Genomic DNA, 16707 nt, shown 5'->3' on the forward strand with positions numbered 1-16707 from the left:
AGGTCACAGGGTCCAGGCCAGCTCACGACTGCCTCCTCAGCCATGTCCGCCTCCCTAGGGGCCTGGTGGAGGGAAAGCCACCTCCACTTTCCAGGCAGGCCTGCTCACCAGGCAGGTGGCCAGCATTTAAGGCCTGAGCCAGCTGACCTGTCGGAAGCATGAGCCAAAACACAGATGCCCGTGTTTTCAGTGACTTCCCCACTGACCGAGCTCCGACCCCTTGAGGGAGGAATGGGGACTCCGAGAGGGAGGACGCGGATCTTGGCACACTGCCACCCTCTTCCAGGTCACCTCGGCACCTGGCACTTGGTGGCCACTCAGTGAGCACCAGCAGCTGGGCCTGAGCTAGATGGAAAGCCAGCCAGACTCGAAGACTCAAGCAGGAGGCGCCTCCCCACCCTGCCAGGGGGAGGACCCAGGCTCGGAAGGGAACATCTGGCCCGCCGTGGACAGCCCCCCGCCAGTCCGCAGCAGTGCGCAGGCCCTGCTCTGGGCGGCTGCAAAGTGGACAGCCTGCAGCCCGCCTGCCCTCCGCTCCTCGGGGCCAGTGGGGGCCCACCTGGCTGGGAGGGGGTCCTGCAGCAGCGCTGTGGCCTTGGAGCAGGGCAGAGCAGCGTGATACGGGCGGAGGGCTCCCTGAGTGACCTCCAGTACCCAACAGGACTCCTGGGCTAGTCACTGGTCAAGCGTTACCTGCCAGGCCGGTACTGGGCTGGGGGCTCAGGGCTCAGCGTCCAGAGGGGAGGCGGTGAGCGGAGCAGACACCAGCTCGTGACAAATGCCAGCCAGGGGAAGAGCACCCACCGTCCCAAGCCCCACGAGAGTCCAGGCCAGAGAAGGCTGCGGAGTGGATCACCCGACAGACCATGGCCTTGAACAGGAAAGGTGGGCACAAGAGCTGGACAGAGCCAGGTGTGGATCCCAGCTTGCCAGGTGCCTCGGTGAGCCACTCTCCTCACAAACAAAGGGCAGGAGCACCCCCTGTGGGCTCAGAGCCCCCCAGGGCCACAGTAGCAGGGAGACGGGGACCCAGGAAGGGATGCGAGCCTGCTAACACAGGTTCAGGACGGCATCCCCGTTCCCAACAGCAGCAAGGCCAGGGGAGAAGGAGAGACCCATGGGGTGAGACCTCTGTCTCCTCTGGGTTAGCCAGAGGGGCCTCAAGACGTCCCAGCTGAGACGTCACAAAGGGCACACGAAAGGCAGAGGGCCGCCTGGCCCAGCCCCTCCGCAGGTCCCCTGCCGGCTCCCTGCACAAAGGTTAACACGAGAGGGACGAGAAAAGGGACCAGCATGTATTGCTGCCATACAAGGGGACGCTCCTGCCTGGGCAGGTCCGTCCTTACCTCATCCCCAAGCCCCGGGGAGGCGGGAGGGGGAAGGGACGGAGCAGGAGGCCAGCCTCGGGCTGCTGGCTCGGGGCCTCTGCCTGCTCTGCCTCTTGGTTTCCGAGACGACGTGTGTGTTCACAAACCTCCTGCGCGTGTGTGTGTGCGTGCATATACGCATGTGTGTACACATATATGTACATGCATACGCGTGCATGTGTAACGGCATGAATTAAAGGCAAAACACAAAACTACTTAGAAAAACAGCTCTTGCCTAAAATACTGGGATGGGGTGAGCAGAACGTTGTGCCATCCGCTAGTGACATGCAGCATTTCAGCACCACCGCCGGGGGTCATGGCCGAGGGGGAGGTGGCTGGCAGCGTGGCCCAGCCCGCCTCTCCTCCCGGAGCTGCGAAGAGATCACCAGGATGCAGAAGGCCTGGGGGCCTGACCCCGCCCTGCTGCCGACCAGGGCCGGGCGCTTCTACCCTCCCTTGCGCGTGAAGGGAGGGCCAGGCCGGCCCTCCTCCATCTGCACTGTCTAGGCTGCATCATCAGCACCCAACTCCCTCTGAATGCACCTCGCGGGCCAGCGCTTTATTCGATCGGCGTGCGGAGCTGATGCTCAGAAGGCCAGCCAGTCCACGGATCGTGCTGTCCGCGGGAGTCTGTCCCGCAGCAGGCCCGTGGGCCAGCACACCCACTGCCGGGCCGGGCCCGCAGCAGACAGGAGGGAGGAGCTGGTGGAGCTGGCACGGCCTTTGCCCACCTGCCCTTCTTCCCCTCACTCTGACTCAGGACCATCCTCCAGGCGAGCGGACGGGAGAGGCGGGAAGAGCGGACATAAGTCGTACGGGGGCAGCCACGTGGGGTAAAACCGCCAGACCGAAGTGACCTGTGGCCAGCCCATCAGTAACCAAGAAGCGGCCGGGGCCCGCAACACACTTCCCGAGAGGTGAGCCCTCTCCTGCACCTTCCTGCAAGAGTAGGGCCTGGGCCTGGTCCCCGCCGTCCCCCCTCAAGCAGAATGGTCTGAAGTTTGTTCCCCAAACTGGAGCGAGGACTCGCTGACATTGACAACTTTCGTGGTACTCTCAGGTTTCGAGAAAACCCACTGTGACAGAAAGCCGCTGTGAGTCCAGGAAGTTTTCAATGGACTTGTCTGCGATCAATCACCACGGCCTGAGCAGGCGCTTGATAAATGGATGTTTGTTGAGTGACTGAATGAAATGGCACGGATGTGAAAGGTGCATTATGTTAAAGTTTTAAACACAACGGTTGAGAAAACTGAGTCAAAAAGGATACACCTCTCTATTCGAGTTTTATAACAAGCTGGTATTCCTCTGTTACAGACCAAAATGAGCACAGTTCTTCCGATGCTGTGGCCGCCGGCCGCGCACAGCCACCGAGCGCCTGAAATGTCACCAGCACGGACAGGGCGCCTGAGCGCGTGACGTGCAGAGCGGAAGTTGAAAACTTAATGTGAAAAAATGTACGTAAAACATCTCATCTCCTTAATGACATTCATATTGATCGCGCGGGGAAACGACAGCACTTCAGACGCACCGGGTAAAGTAAAACACGTGATTCACGTAAATTGTGCTTTTTTCGCGTTCTTATTATGGTTACTTGAAAATTTAAATTCACACACGCAATTCACATATCTGCCGACTCAGAGGACACACTTTATTTAACCAACAGGCGAACCATCAAATAAAGACAATGCTGGGTGCCTGTGTCCAGGGTCCATCATGGAACCTCGGGCAAACCCCTCGCATCTAGTGGGGCGGGAGCTACTACGTGAGCACGTCCCAGGGGCCGGTGTGGGTCTAAAAGCTTCGTGTGCGTTAACTTCGTTCCCACAACCTACACCATGAAATGGATGCTTGTCAACCTCATTTCTGCAACAAGGAAGCCAAGACACAGAGAGGTTAAGGAACTCATGCCAGGTCGCACAGCTGCTAAGCGGTGGGTCTGGGATTCGAACCCAGGCAGCCCAGCTCCATTCGAGCTCTGACAGAGGAGAGACGCCCAGGCTTCTTCCCACATCGCCCGCTGTACAGCAGTCTAGACACGATCACCGGCGGCGGGGGGCCTCGGAGCCACCAAATCTTCACAGCTTCTTGTCAAAGGCTTCCAGGCCTTCATTTACCAATGATTTAGCCAAAAAAAAAAAATATATATATATATATGTATATGTGCGTGCGCGCGCGCGCACACACACACACACACACCCCCCAAATACATCCATCCATCCATCCTCTGGGCAAGGAAGAGCAGGGGTCCCTCCCTGGGAGGGACCAGGCAGAGCAAGGGCAGGAGTGGGGTCCAGTCTCCGGCCCCCCCCCGCCCCGCACACGTGCAGACATGGACACACGCAGAGAGGCTGGGGCTGGGCTCCGGTCCCACTCTACCGGCTTGGGCTCCGGGGCAGCAAGCCATCAAAACATCGAATTAAAAGGCAAAAGAAACCGCTGTAGGGAGGCACACCGGCGGTGGCAAGGAGGGCTCGGACAGAAAAGAGAGAGGAACACATGCTCTCTCGACAGGCACGAAACCCGCATGCGCGCCTCCCTCCGGGGTCACTCCCCTCAGGGCCCCGGGAGGCCGAAGTGCCCGGGATGCCGAGCCGGCACTCACCGCCAGCAAACGGCGACGTGCGCTTTAGAAAAATCTATATTAAGGAATTAAAATCGTTTCACGTGTAATGAGAAAAAGAGTAACAAACCGAGAAGAAAATGAATAAAGGATACGAACAGAATTAAACAAAATACAAATGGCCAGAATACAACAATGCAAATCATTGAAACTTTTGTTTTAACCTAATAGGCGGGCAACAGGGAGCCGGGCGAGAGGTGGATTCCGTGCCTGCCAACGGGGAGGGCCTTCGTAAAACACGTGCACGCCCAGCAGTATCCCCACTTTCTTCTTGGGAATCTGTCCAAAGGGACTAACCGGCCGAGTGTGCAAAGGTCTGCGTCCAGGGAGATGCGTGATACCCTCACACCCTGACCAGGAAGCAACGCGGCCTTCTGAAATGACGAAGCCTTCCCTGGGTGCCCGCTCTGCGCCGGGCACTGCCACACGCACCTCACACGCGTGACCCGCCGCACGCCAGCACCGCCCTTCTGGGAGGTTCCATTATCATGTTATCGCTCCTCCGTCTCAGAGGAGGAGGCGGACCGCCAGGCGGCACACGCCACGGTGCTCGCTGCGTGCAAGAAACCGGGCTCGGGACATGGCAGTGACTGCAGCCCGCGCTCCCTGGACGAGTGGGACCAAGGCCGACAGCTAAGACCGAGAAGGTTCGCGCACATGCGTGCAGGGTCAAGGGGTGCTGCACGGACACGAGCTGAGGGTGACTCCGGAATCAGGCCAGAGCAGAGGGCGCGCGTGCGCAGCCGGCGAGTGGCAGAGTTGAAGCAAGAACCCGGGAACCCTGACTCCCGTCTGGGTGGACACCGTCTCTCAGGAATCCGTGACTCTCTGGCTCCCCTTCTCCCGGTGAGAGTTTTCCCGAAAGCCCCCACCTTGGCTGTGAAATGCCAGTACCCTGGGGGGGGGAGGGGTCACAGAGCAGCCGGCGGCAGGTACAGGTGGCATGGAGAACGGGCTGGGAGGGCAGGTCGACACACAACGCAGGTGCCTCTGGGGGCAGCGGGCCGCAGGGGACCCGCATTTCCACTTCCTTCCATGTTTGAATGTTACAACAAGCATGCGATTTTTTTTTTTTTTTGCCATTTAAACATGGATTTACACTTTAACAACGTTGAACTATTTTAAAGTGTTTCTCAGGAGAATGTCCACCACACGCTCTATCTATGCACGTCCGTAAGGCACGGCTCCGAGAACCACTGTCTGGTGGGGGGACTCACGACATCGGAAGACTTCGTGGAAGGGACGAAGAACCCTAAGTCACCCTGAAGTTACATTCTAAATTTTTCCAAAGGTTAAACTTCAGGTCCAAAGCAGCCCTGAGAGGGCCCTTAGAAGGGTTGACCAGTCCAGCCCAGAGCTCACTTGTCCGTCTGCAAAGGGGAAAAGCGTGAGCTCGCGGGCCGGAGCTGGAAAACCAGGCGCAGGCCCTGGTTCGGCACCTGCTGGGCCTGGGCGGCCTGGGGGAGCCCCTCCATCTAAGTCCTAGGCTATCCCATTCGCACAGTGGAGATGCCACGTCCACGCCTCAAAAGAGCCCGCGGGGAAATAATAACGGTGAGCCCCAGCGCCGTGAAGGCCTCGTGACAGCCCCAGCAGGCAGGAAGGGGAGTGCGAGTCGGGAGAATGCCGCACAGCCCCGTCTCCACCCTCCGAGCAGGTGTCCCAGGTCGCCTGCCTCTCCTACTCCCACGCCCTCGGGCTCAGCCCCACCTCCAGAATCAGGCGCCTGCCCCTTCCCTCTGGCCTGCACGGTGGAAATCAGCCTAGGGTCAGGAGGAACAGAACCTGGTTAAACTGACAGTTACCTGCATATTAGAAAGAGATTAAGGACAAGCCAGAGGGTCCAGGTGGGTGTTCAGGTGATGCTGAATAGCGACGGGAGCTCTGAGGGCCCTGTCTGCCGCTCCGCCAGGCTAATCCCACTTTTCAAGAAAGGCGTCTCTGCTTCCTGCCCTCCTGAGGTTCCCGGGCACAGACTCACAGCCGGCAGGGAGGCTCGGGTGCAAAGGCGCAGCGTGGACCCTAAAAGCTCAGTAATCGCTTCTCCTCCCACTGGGTCGCCCGCTGCTCCACCCAGCGCGCTGCAGACGGAGCAAGCGTTCCCCAGCGCAGCCCGCGCAGCACCCCTGCCTCGCCCGCCCGTGGCGGCCCCTTCCCTGCAGGATTAGGCGCCTTCTCCAGTGGTCTCCTGGAATGTGGCGAGGCACACGGGAACGGTACAAGGAAAAGCGTTAGAACTCGCGAACCAGGGTCCCCCTGCCCATGCCGTGGACGCGATGCCCCAGCCTGCTGCTCCCCGAGCGCGGTCCGCTTCCACGCGCCTCTGCTGCCTTTGCGAACCCTGCCCTCTCTGGGACCCCCACGCCTGGCACTCACGCTCAGTGAAAGAAATAAATGGAAAAGTGAACGGTTGGAGCTGGCTAGCCATGGGGTACCTAGGAGCAAGGACTGTCTCATTTTTGCGCAGTGTCTCCCGCCTGGCAGTGACTGAGGACTGAATTGGGGGTGAGGGGGTGGGTTCCTCCCTGTTGCCTGCAGCCTGAGGTCCTGCAGCCCGCGGTCTGGCCGGGGTGAGTCTTTCCACCTCTCTCCTCTGACCTTGAGAAAAGGTGTCGTGAAGTCTTCTCTAACCTTTGCCCTGATTTTCTTAAAGTCTGGGTTTATTCCTGCCACCCCCAAGCCCCCTCTGGCACCTCCCACAGGCCGATCCATCACCTCTGGGGTCCAGGATCCCTCTTCCCCCCGTTCCTTCCTGCCTTCCACTGTACTGCATGCAACTGGGCCACACAGCGGGAGCTGTCTAAATGTATCTGGAACAAAAGTGGCCCTCCCTGGCCACTGGCACCCACTTGGATATCCTCTTTTTCAGAATTCCTAGAACTCCTTTGTGCAAAGTCCTATATAGGCAACCAGCGCCCCCCCCCCCCCACCGCCCCGTCCCCAAGCACTCATCCCCTAAACTGGCTAATTACCCTAGGGAAGTTATAAACACAGATCGCAATCAGACTCCTTGGAAGGAGCCTCAGAAATGCACACTTCCGGCAGGTGAATGTCGTCACCAGGCTGGGGATGCCCACCACCCGAGGGCCGATTAGCTCAGGAGAGAGCGTCCCTGTTTCCAAAACGGATACAGCTCTCCTCTCTGCATCACAGGGCTGTCACCAGGACCTGGTCACAGAACACACGGGAAACAGGGACAAACTCCAAAGGCCCAGGCAGGCCTGCCAGGAAGAGTGTGGGCTGAGCCCCCATCCCAACACAGCCACCCACAGCTCAGTGCCCCACTCCCCGGATTTGAGCCCACAGGAAAGGAGTGCCTGGATGGGTGCGCGAGCAGTGACATTAGGGCGAGGACAAGCCGGCCTGCAGCTGAAATGCTCAAAGGAACTTCGCTGTTGAGAAAAAAAAGAAAGAAAGAAAGAAAAAGAAAAACCTGGGAGAAAACGAGGAACAGGTACGAGCCTCCCAGCTGGCAAAGCCTGACTCCCGCACACAGCTGTGCGGCACACCCATGGCCACGGTCCGCTTCTGGGCCCTCCCTGGGGGCCTGCGGAGCCCACGTCTGCTCGCCCTGCGTGCCCTCCCAGGGGCGCACCTCTTCTCAGGGACATGCCAGCCTTCCCGAGCCACCTGCCGGGACCCCAAGGGCTGCTTCTACCAACAGCTCACAGGCTCCTGCTCACCTGGTCCAGCTGCCCGCATTCCCCATGCCCAGGCTTTCCCCCATCTGGCCTGAGGCCCGGTTCCTCTGCCGCCCTCTTTCTAGGACACAGAGGCGGACCCAAGCAAGTCGGGGCTCCTTTCCCTCCAAGCTCCTGCCTGAGGCCCCGCCCGATCCCGGGACAATCAGCTCAGATCCCTCGGTTCTCTGAGCCTCGGTTTCCCCACTAGGGAGGTAAGAGTGGCTCGGAGGCTCTGCACGTGGCGAGCCTCCCTCCCATCTCTCTGTCCCAGGTCCTTGTTACCCTGTGTTCATTCCTAAGACCCCAGAGTGAACACGTTTTCTTCTTCCTTGGCCTTTGGTGGGAAAAAAAAAACTTTTCAAAACAGCCCGCCTCCCGTCGGGTCCTGTCCTGAGACCCCGGAAAGCTGAATGCTCCCCGGCTTCTTCCTGCCCTGAGTAAGGAGTCAGAAAAGGGGGAGAGGGCAGGAGGACAAGGTGCCACTGTGCTTCCTGGGTGCCAGACGGATCCTAACTGCACCTTCTAGGTCACCTTCAGAGCCGGGACAAATAAACCCTTCACTCGAGTATTACCAGAGTGAGGCGGAGGCTTATTATACACCAGGAAAATGTCATCCCTTCCCACTAAGAAGCTCATCCCTAGTAAACACACATCGGCCTCCCAAGCGACGAGTGTTTATGTAACAGCCGCAACCCGGGTCTGCTGGGCCCTGGCAGGGGGGGCTCGGTCAGGCTCAGAGTGAGCAGGGAAACGCCCGAGACGCTGCTCCCCTCTCTCTGCCAAGAAAGAAAGTGGGGACGCTGCTTTGCAGGACAGCAGCAATATGGTCGCGCAGATGGAGAGAGAAAGGATATAGGGCAGAAATTGGAAAAGGAGTTTTCTGGGTTTTTTTTTTTTTTTTTTTTTTTGATGCCTGCCTACGGCAGAAAAGCTGGGGCGACAGAAGTGGGAAAGCAGGGGTGAGGTGGATAATAAAAACGGGTTCCGGGAGGGAGAGAGGCTGGAAGTAAGGGGGAGAAGGAAGGACGAGGTGGGAGGCCTTGCCAAGAAAGAACGGGGAAGCAGGGATCAGGAGAGCTGAGAACGGATGTGTGAGGAGCAGCTGGGCCTGGTGACAATGAGACACTGGGTCCCAGGATTCACAAGGGTGACACCAAGCTCCCGGGCTAAACAGACGGAACACGGGGAAGAAACCGCAGTGGGGAAGTTGGTCGGTCACAGGGAAGGGCTCTAAGAAGGGAAATCTGACTGTCGTGTTAGATTTAAGCTGGGGGTGGGGGGGGGGCGGGAATAATGGGGACCCAATGTGTCCGGCAATCATGGCCCATGGCCTTCACATCTCGGGAGACCCGTGGCCACAGACTCCCTGAGCCGGGGGCAGCAGTGGGCCGGGCGGGGGTGATCACTGATAAAGAAAGCGGGAGTCAGATGTGGGAGCCTCCAATTCTTGCCTCTCTCTCTGCTCTGGGAAGGGCTCTGGGACACGCCCTCTCTCACCCCTATTGTGGCTGTCCCACCAAGTCTCTACACTGAAAGGTGTGGGGTGTGTTGGGGGGCGGGGGGGGGGGCGGAACCTTGGAGCTTACTGGGAAGTTCTCTTACTTCCTCCAAAGGACAAGGAAGCTGCAGGGAATGGCGGCTCTCTCCCCTCCCCTCCCCCCTCAGCTCGAGGAAGAAAAATTGGTCATCTCTCTTTGGGGCGCGCACAAACGCCATCTCCAGGTCCCCAGCCACAGTGGTGATTCAGGCCATTTACTCAGATCCATGTTAATGAGTTTTTATTCTGTCACCTAATTAGTTCACAGCGAACTCGGCCTTGAGAGGGAAGATGAGCGATAATGGCAGGGAGTCAGGCTGGGATGTCACAGCGAGACACAGGACCCCAACTCTAACGGGGTCTTCTACCCCCAAAAGACCCAAGGCTCCCTCCCCAGCCATGGGGACCTCTGAAAGCAGAAAGGGGGTGCTCAAGCGAAGGAGCCCCCAGAGCCTGGCACAGGGAGGTGGAGATGGGAGGGGGCCCCTAACGGTGAGGCCCAAGTAGTGGGCGGACCCCTGCTCACGACTCCGCGTCATCTGCCAAAGGCCTTGCACTGTCCCTACATTTCTACTGAGGCGAAACCCACCACCTGCTGGTGGGCGTCCCCCTTCAAATGGAACCGAGGAGGAAGCAGATGGCCCAGGGCGAGGCTCATCTGCCCGCTGGGCACTCAAAGGTCACCATGCCACTGGGGTGCCTGTGGGTGGTGCCGGCCCCCACCAAGCCCAGCGGTAGGGCATCTGCCAGCAGCGCGCACCCACTTCCTCTGCCTCTCAGGAGCTGAAGTCCAGGGCCCCAGAGCCTAAAGAAAAGCGCGCTGGGAAGCACAGCGGCCCGGGGTTCTGGCCTCTTAGGTCTGGCCCCGTGCCTCTGGAAGTTGGTCAGCGCCCCACAGTCCCGCTCCTGCCTCCCGAGAGGCCCCCTGGAAAGCGGCGGCGGGTGTCTGGCGCGCGTGGGCCCTGTGAAGGCGCGGATGAACTGACCGGCGCCTCCCACGCCGTCGCGCGGCCCGAGCCCGGAGCCAGGCCCGCCCCGCCCGGCGCGCCCGGTCCCGGCAGAGTGCGGGACGTGAGTCGGGAGCGGGGCCCGCGGCGAGCGCCGCCCTCCCGGGCCCGCGGGCGCGGGGCCCCGAGAAGGCTGCCAGCCACTTACGGGAGGCTCCGATGCCCGCGGCGCCGCGGGGCAGAGCCCGGGCAGCGGCCCCACCTCTCGGCCCGCCGAGGCCCTCCGCCGCGCCCACCCTCCCTGGCCATGCCTGACCAGATCTGCCTCACACCCCCGTAATATCTGCGGCTTCGAGCGCACCCGTTCCCTGGGCGACGCCACCGTCGAGTCCTGGAGCATTAAGCGCAGAAAACGTGTCCCCCGCCACGAGACCTGCCCCTCGGCCCCAAAGTGTCCCCAGACTAGACATGGCGAAGCCTGGACGCCGGCCCCGCAGCGCCGGGTTTCAGCACACCGCGTGGCCGGGACCTGAGGCGCGCGAGGACCCCCAACGGGGAGAGCATGGCCAGGCCGCGCCCGCAGAGCCCCGGCGCCCGCAGCCCCCGGCTCGCTCACCCTCGATGGAGATGACGTGCTCCCGGATCTGGTTCTGCAGCGCCAAGTCCTCGATGCGCTCGATCAGGTCGTAGATGGCGTAGATATTGGGATGCACGGACTCGAAGCGCTGGATCTCGGCCCGGATGGCCGCCGAGTTGGAGAACGCGAACTGCTGGGGGGGCCCGCCGGCCAGCTGCTGCGAGGGGCCGCCGCCTCCCCCGGCCCCCGGCCCCGCGCCGCCGAACTGCCCGCCGCCCCCCGCGCCGCCGCCGCCGCCGCCGCCCCCTGGCGCCGCCAGGCTCGGCTGCTGCTGCGGGCTCTGCCCCCCGCCCGCCTGGAAGTTCATGGCTCCGGAGCCGCGGGGCCAGAGGCGGGCCCGGCCGGGGCCCGGGGCGGCGCTGCGGCGGCGGCGGCGGTGGCGGCGGCGGCGGCGGCGGGCGCGGGGCTGGCGGCGCTGGGACTACCGAGCCGGCGGCGCGGGGCTAGTGCATGGGGCCCGGGGCCGGGGGCCGAGGCCGGGAGGCGCCGCCGCGCACGCTGTGGCCGCCGCTGCCGGGCGCTTCCCGGCGCCGCGATCCCGCTGCCTCAGAGCAGCTTCCAGCGGCAACAACAACGGGACCGGGAGCGCGCGGCCCGGGCCCTCCCCCCGCGTCATGCGCACGCACCGCCGCCCCCGCCGGCTCCGGCACACGCAGCCCGAGCCCCCCTCCCCGCCGCCCCCGCCCCTCGCTAGCTGGCTCTGCAGCCTCCACCCCCGAGCCGCGCGCTCCAGCCCAGGCGCCCGGCCCCTCCCACCATGCTTAGGCCCTTCCGCCTCCTCTCCGGCCCCCACCCACAACCGCCACGGGGGTCACAGCGCCGAGGGGACAGTTGCCCTGACTTCCTCCGGCCCCGGCTGCCACTTTAGCCTCCCTGCGCTAGTCTGGGTGGGGTGGGGTGGTGTCCGATCTCAGGGCAGTACCCGAACAGTGCCCTGCGCCTGAGGGTGCTGATGAACGCGGCTGATTGGCCGAGAAGGGCCGCCAGCCCAGGCCCAGCTGCGCCTCCTTTACACGGTCCTGACTTCAGTGCGGCACTGGCTCCGTGGTCCCCCGCCCCGAGGTCATCCCTGGAGACTACCCCGTCCCCAGGGTTCTCTCTAGCTCTCCCCTGGACTCTCCACGAACGGCTGCAGCACGGAGACTGGAAATCTGGGTCCCTGGCTTCTATTTTCAGTTCCCTCTCAGAGCTTCATTGGTGGGGCTCTTGGAAATGACACTTTGAACAACTTCCCCACTCCTATCTTCCGGTCGCTCCTTAAAGCTTCCCTGCAGAACTGCGGAGGGTTCGCGCTGACCACCGAGAGACCCCACTGGTGCGGAGGAATCAAATATTAGGTCTCGCATCCCGTTCAAGAGACACCAGAGCCCACATGACTATTTTAATTTTCCCTGTCTCCACCCCTTTGTCCATCCTGTGTTCCTATCCACTCCTGAGGCCAGGGAGCGCCCTTCGCTGGCCCAGTCCCCCGCATTCGCAAAGCCAAAGCTGTATGCAATTCTGCTGGCAACCCCCTTCCCACCCACCTCCCTCCCCAACCTTTCCTAAAAACCACAAGAGGACACACGCACTGCCCCCACCTTGTCTTCTGGCACAGTTGACAGGTCATCCTTTTTACACAAACTTCCACTTCCCAGGCCAAGCTAGTTCACAGTGAACATTTTTTCCCAGTGTAAAGCCCCCCACCCCCCACCCCCACTTGACTACCCACGTGGCTCTGCCCCAGTACCAACTCCGTCACCGTTTCCAAGTTTCTTGTCCCTTCCAAAGAATTCAGTGCAGCCAATCAACACAGGGCCTCCAAAAACTCCTGAGAAATGTGGTTCTATCTACCTGTGTTGCCCTTAAGGATGTCTTTTACCCTTCTTGGGCTTCATCTGCAAAATACAGTGGTTTAACAGAACACTGAGCTCTGACATTCTGTCAGTCTGAAAGCAATGCCTAACATCTCATTTAGATGCTTAATTAGAATCGACGGCAAGAAGTCGCACCAGGTACTTCCCAATAGAGATGCTGAGGGTTAAAAGCTTCTCAAATGTGTTGCCCCAGCAGCCAGCACACACCTGCAGTAGTACTGGTGGGCTGTCCAATAGTCTGTCTCTAGTAGGATATGGGCCCCATGAAGGCAGGGGCAGGGTTTGATTCACCACTGTATTCCCAGCATCTTACACAATGCCTGGCATAGAGTATACATTTAATACATGTTCCCAGAGTAAAGGAATAATGGAAAGGAAGGAACTAGAGGTAGGTTAGTTTTTTATGTTATAAATCTAAACTGACATTCCCAAGGCAACACTTGGAGTACTTGCTCCCACAGGTAGGCACGTGCTATAAGAACATGAGGGTACATGACTTTTAATCAAGACTGTCCCATAAAATCCTGGGTGTAAGATCTCTGTGGCTATAGGGGCCCAGAGGAAGGAGGGGAACCCCGCAGAAATTAGCTGGTCTAGGCCAGGCTGAGGCTCAAATTGACAGCTGCTGTGTAGTCTACACAGTAACATGCTAAAGACCCAACTTCCAAGCCCAAGTTCAAGTGGAGGGAGTGTAGTAATTCTAGGTGAGCAAATAAAATATCTCCTGTGTGACAGATTCCTTACATAGTTTTCACATGTAACAGAACACCTAATTTTTTCCTTACGATTGCCTCATGGAGTAGATTTTAGGACGAAGAAATTCAGGTTCAAAGAGATGCAACGAATGCACCTAAAGCCATTGAGGGATAAGGGACCTGCACTGCCGTCCAGTTCCACAGTGCATGCTTTGTTCACAGTCTTGCAGGGTTAAGGCGAAAGAACTAGTGGAACAGGACAGCCGAACAGCGCGGCCAGCCCTGCGGACAGGTGTGTTCAGCCAGACTGGTGGGGCAGCCCGTGGTTACTCGGTTCTGGGCTGAAGAGTGAATCTGGGGGTTCCAAGGTGCCTTCTGGCGTTCACGTTGATATAAATAAGAGTGAGTAGGGGCACTTGAGCTCACCAGAGCCTGCATCTAGAAACACGGGCGCTCTGACGTGCTCCCGCTGACGTGGGTTTCTGCAGTCACAGATGCTCTGGCTCCCGGCAGGGACGGGGAGGATCTTGCCTCCGCCCAGACCTTCGGGAGCTACTGCAACTCCCAAATCCGCCCCGCCAGCCTCTAGGTGTCTTGTGGGCATCTGAACTAGTCCGCGGAGCCCTGCACGTGGGTCCGCAGAGCGGAGGGCGGGGACTGCGCACCGCCAGGACTACAAGTCCCACAATGCTCCAGAAGGCGGCGGCGGAGAAGGAGGGGGTACCTTCAGGTGTCTGCGACCTCGGCGCCTCCCGCCCGGAAGTGCCCGAGGGTCCGCTATGGAGCTGGCGGATCCCGGCGGTGAGTCCCCGCGCCGTGACCGCGCCCACCCCGTCGCCATGGGCCCAGCTGGCACCCGCTCGCCCCGTCCCTGGATCGCCCGTGCGGTCCCAAGGCTCGGGGGTCGGGAAGATGGGAGGGGTGATGGAGGAGTTGGGGGTGGGGAGGGCGAAGCCTCAGATTCCCGGGCGGGATCTGGGGTCCAGCAGGGGGCTATGTTTGGGGAGGCTTCCAGAGGAGGCGTGGAGTCGGGCCGCCGCGGGGTGGGACTTCGAGTGGAACGGGAGGGGCTGTTAGGTGGGAGGTGGCCACCCTCGGAAGCTCCAGATTGCCAAAGGGCGGAGTTCGACGTCTGGTGTGGGGACGCCTTGGGAAAGCAGTCCCGTGCGAGCGGGTGGGGTCTGGGTAAATGGCAGCGGACGTGGGGTGTAGGGGTGTGTGGCCAGAGGCCCTTTTTCTCACACCTTGGAGAAACTTTAGTGATGGAGTAGACAAGCTTTCGGGTAGATAAGTAGCTTTGGGGTGAAATAGGCGAAGGAGTAGATGAACCCTGAGATGAAGTAGACGGAAAACTAGGTAAGCTTTGGGGTAAAGTTTGGTTGGGGGGTAAATTTAGGGGAGAGGTTGCTTAGATCAAGGCCCTTATCTCAGGATACGGTTTAGTGAATTTGGGAGATGGTTAAAGACCTAAAACGCAGGTTACAAAAAGTTAGGACTTGAAATTTGGTGATAGAAAGGGGCACACGAGGTTAAGTTTGGGGCCACAAGGAGTCAGAGCAGTCTGTGTCCAGGGGTGGGGTCTGGGTAAGGGGGCAGAGAAGTGAGGACTGTGGGACAGTTGAGGGGGGCTGGTCTGGAACCTGTTGGAGTTCAGAGAACTCGGCCAGTGAGCCAGCCCCTCAACCCCTCATGGGTTCTTTGTGCCTCTCCAGCTTGGTAGTGCGGCGGGCAAGGCGGGTGCCATGGCCCTGATTGAAGGGGTGGGTGATGAGGTGACCATCCTTTTCGCGGTACTTGCCTGCCTTGTGGTGCTGGCTCTCGCCTGGGTCTCAACACACACCTCGGACGGCACTGATCCACTGGCCCAGCCATCAGAGACCCCAACACCAGCACAGCCCAGCGAAGCCATGGCGGTCATCGATAACATCAGAGGGGAGGCCCCAGGAGCCGAGACCCCCAGCCTGAGACACAGAGGTCAGGCTGCACAACCAGAGCCAGGCACAGGGCTCCCAGCGACGCCGCCACCCCCGGACTCTCCCCAGGAGCCCCTAGTACTGCGGCTGAAATTCCTCAATGATTCAGAGCAGGTGGCCAGAGCCTGGCCCCATGAGACTATCGGCTCCCTGAAAAGGTAAGCTGGGACGAGGACAGGAATGAAATGCTAGAGTGTGAGGGAGTGATGACAGACCTGGAAGGGCCACCAGAGACACCTGACACTTTCTCCTCATTTTATAGATGAGGGAACTTAGACGCCCCACCCACACACTGTAACCCTTTTAGCAATAGGGTACCCCAGTGTAGGCTATGGCCTGGATGGTGGGTAGATGGAGGGCAGAGGTCAAGGGTGAGAGTGTTGTCTCCGGCAAGGGACTAGGGTTGCCTGAGGCCTACTCTATTACCCAGGTCCCTCTCTCCTCAGGACCCAGTTTCCCGGCCGGGAGCAGCAGGTACGACTCATCTACCAAGGGCAACTACTGGGAGACGACACCCAGACCCTGGGCAGCCTTCACCTGCCTCCCAACTGCGTTCTCCACTGCCACGTGTCCACACGGGTCGGTCCCCCACATCCTCCATGCCCACCGGGGTCAGAGCCAGGCCCCTCCGGGCTGGAAATAGGCAGCCTGCTGCTGCCCCTGCTGCTTCTGCTGCTGCTGCTGCTCTGGTACTGCCAGATCCAATACCGACCCTTCTTCCCCCTGACTGCCACTCTGGGTCTGGCCGGCTTCACCCTGCTTCTCAGTCTCCTGGCCTTTGCCATGTACCGCCCGTAGTGCCTCCACGGGCTCTCAGCAGTGTGGCTGGCCCCGCTGGACCTCGCTCCCCACAACACCGTGGGAGCTGCTGTCTGCCCAGGCCCACCGCTCCGGCCTGCATCTTCCCACTACCCTGGAGCCCAGCCCTGCGCCGCAGGGCATTGCAGGGGAAGGGGAAGGCTCCTCCCTGTGACCTCCATGGCTCTGAGCCACCTCCCCCAGCTGTTGGCTCTCAGCCCCCACTGACAGTCGGGTCCTCTGGGTCAGGCAGCTGCTGTAGCTGCCTTGGCCCTGGGCAGAGTGGGACCACACCCCTGGCCCGGCTTAGTGCTCTGCCTGAGGACCCAGCCACCTCTAGTCCCTAATTGCTCCTTGTGCTGATTTGGGGATCCAAGGACCTCGAGGGGACTTAGGGGGCGGAGGAAATTCTCTGGAACATGTGCAGATTAAATTACTGTGAAGTTTTCACTCTCGGTGTGTGTCTGTGTGTGGGGGCGGGGCTCGGGAGCCCGCGCCCACTGGGAAAGCGGGAGCGCAGGGCGCGAACTGCGTCCTCCGCCGTGCCCGGCCCTCCCAGGACGGCCCCAGACTGCCTTCGCCTTTCCGCCACAG

The 16707-nt window shown here is 60.5% G+C and overlaps 2 protein-coding genes across 8 annotated transcripts in view; one reads left to right on the forward strand and one right to left on the reverse strand.

Moving 5' to 3' along the window:
- The window catches only part of AGAP3 (ArfGAP with GTPase domain, ankyrin repeat and PH domain 3), a 49428-nt gene extending 38049 nt beyond the window's left edge, over window positions 1-11379 (reverse strand). For 3 of the 6 annotated variants that reach the window (XM_036230660.1, XM_036230659.1, XM_036230658.1), the window contains exon 1: window positions 10771-11113. In XM_036230660.1, coding sequence (XP_036086553.1) covers window positions 10771-11098 — 328 coding nt within the window. In that variant the 5' untranslated portion in view covers window positions 11099-11113. Of the gene's footprint in view, window positions 1-10770 lie in introns of all 6 variants that reach the window. The other 3 variants (XM_036230661.1, XM_036230663.1, XM_036230662.1) reach the window with 3 other exon arrangements.
- A 2642-nt stretch (window positions 11380-14021) lies between these two features.
- On the forward strand, window positions 14022-16563 carry TMUB1 (transmembrane and ubiquitin like domain containing 1). Of its 2 annotated transcripts, none has more exons than XM_016163987.2 (3): window positions 14022-14143; window positions 15055-15473; window positions 15762-16563. In XM_016163987.2, exons 1-3 carry the CDS (start codon window positions 14030-14032, stop codon window positions 16111-16113), a joined length of 885 nt encoding a protein of 294 aa, XP_016019473.2. In that variant the 5' UTR covers window positions 14022-14029; the 3' UTR covers window positions 16114-16563. The 2 variants fall into 2 exon arrangements, with proteins under 2 accessions (XP_016019473.2, XP_016019474.1); XM_016163988.2 differs by lacking the exon at window positions 14022-14143 and adding an exon at window positions 14359-14698.
- The last annotated feature ends 144 nt before the right edge of the window (window positions 16564-16707 follow it).

The sequence above is a fragment of the Rousettus aegyptiacus genome, unplaced genomic scaffold, assembly GCF_014176215.1.
Source record: "Rousettus aegyptiacus isolate mRouAeg1 unplaced genomic scaffold, mRouAeg1.p scaffold_m13_p_13, whole genome shotgun sequence".
NCBI lineage: Eukaryota > Metazoa > Chordata > Mammalia > Chiroptera > Pteropodidae > Rousettus > Rousettus aegyptiacus.

What these genes read in the sequence shown, in the direction of transcription:
- TMUB1 (XM_016163987.2), top strand. Translation starts at nt 14,030, where the DNA reads ATGCTCCAGAAGGCGGCGGCGGAGAAGGAGGGGGTACCTTCAGGTGTC. An exon ending in GGAGCTGGCGGATCCCGGCG is followed by an intron (nt 14,144 to 15,054) that starts GTGAGTCCCCGC and finishes GTGCCTCTCCAG; the next exon opens with CTTGGTAGTGCGGCGGGCAA. An exon ending in ACTATCGGCTCCCTGAAAAG is followed by an intron (nt 15,474 to 15,761) that starts GTAAGCTGGGAC and finishes CTCTCTCCTCAG; the next exon opens with GACCCAGTTTCCCGGCCGGG.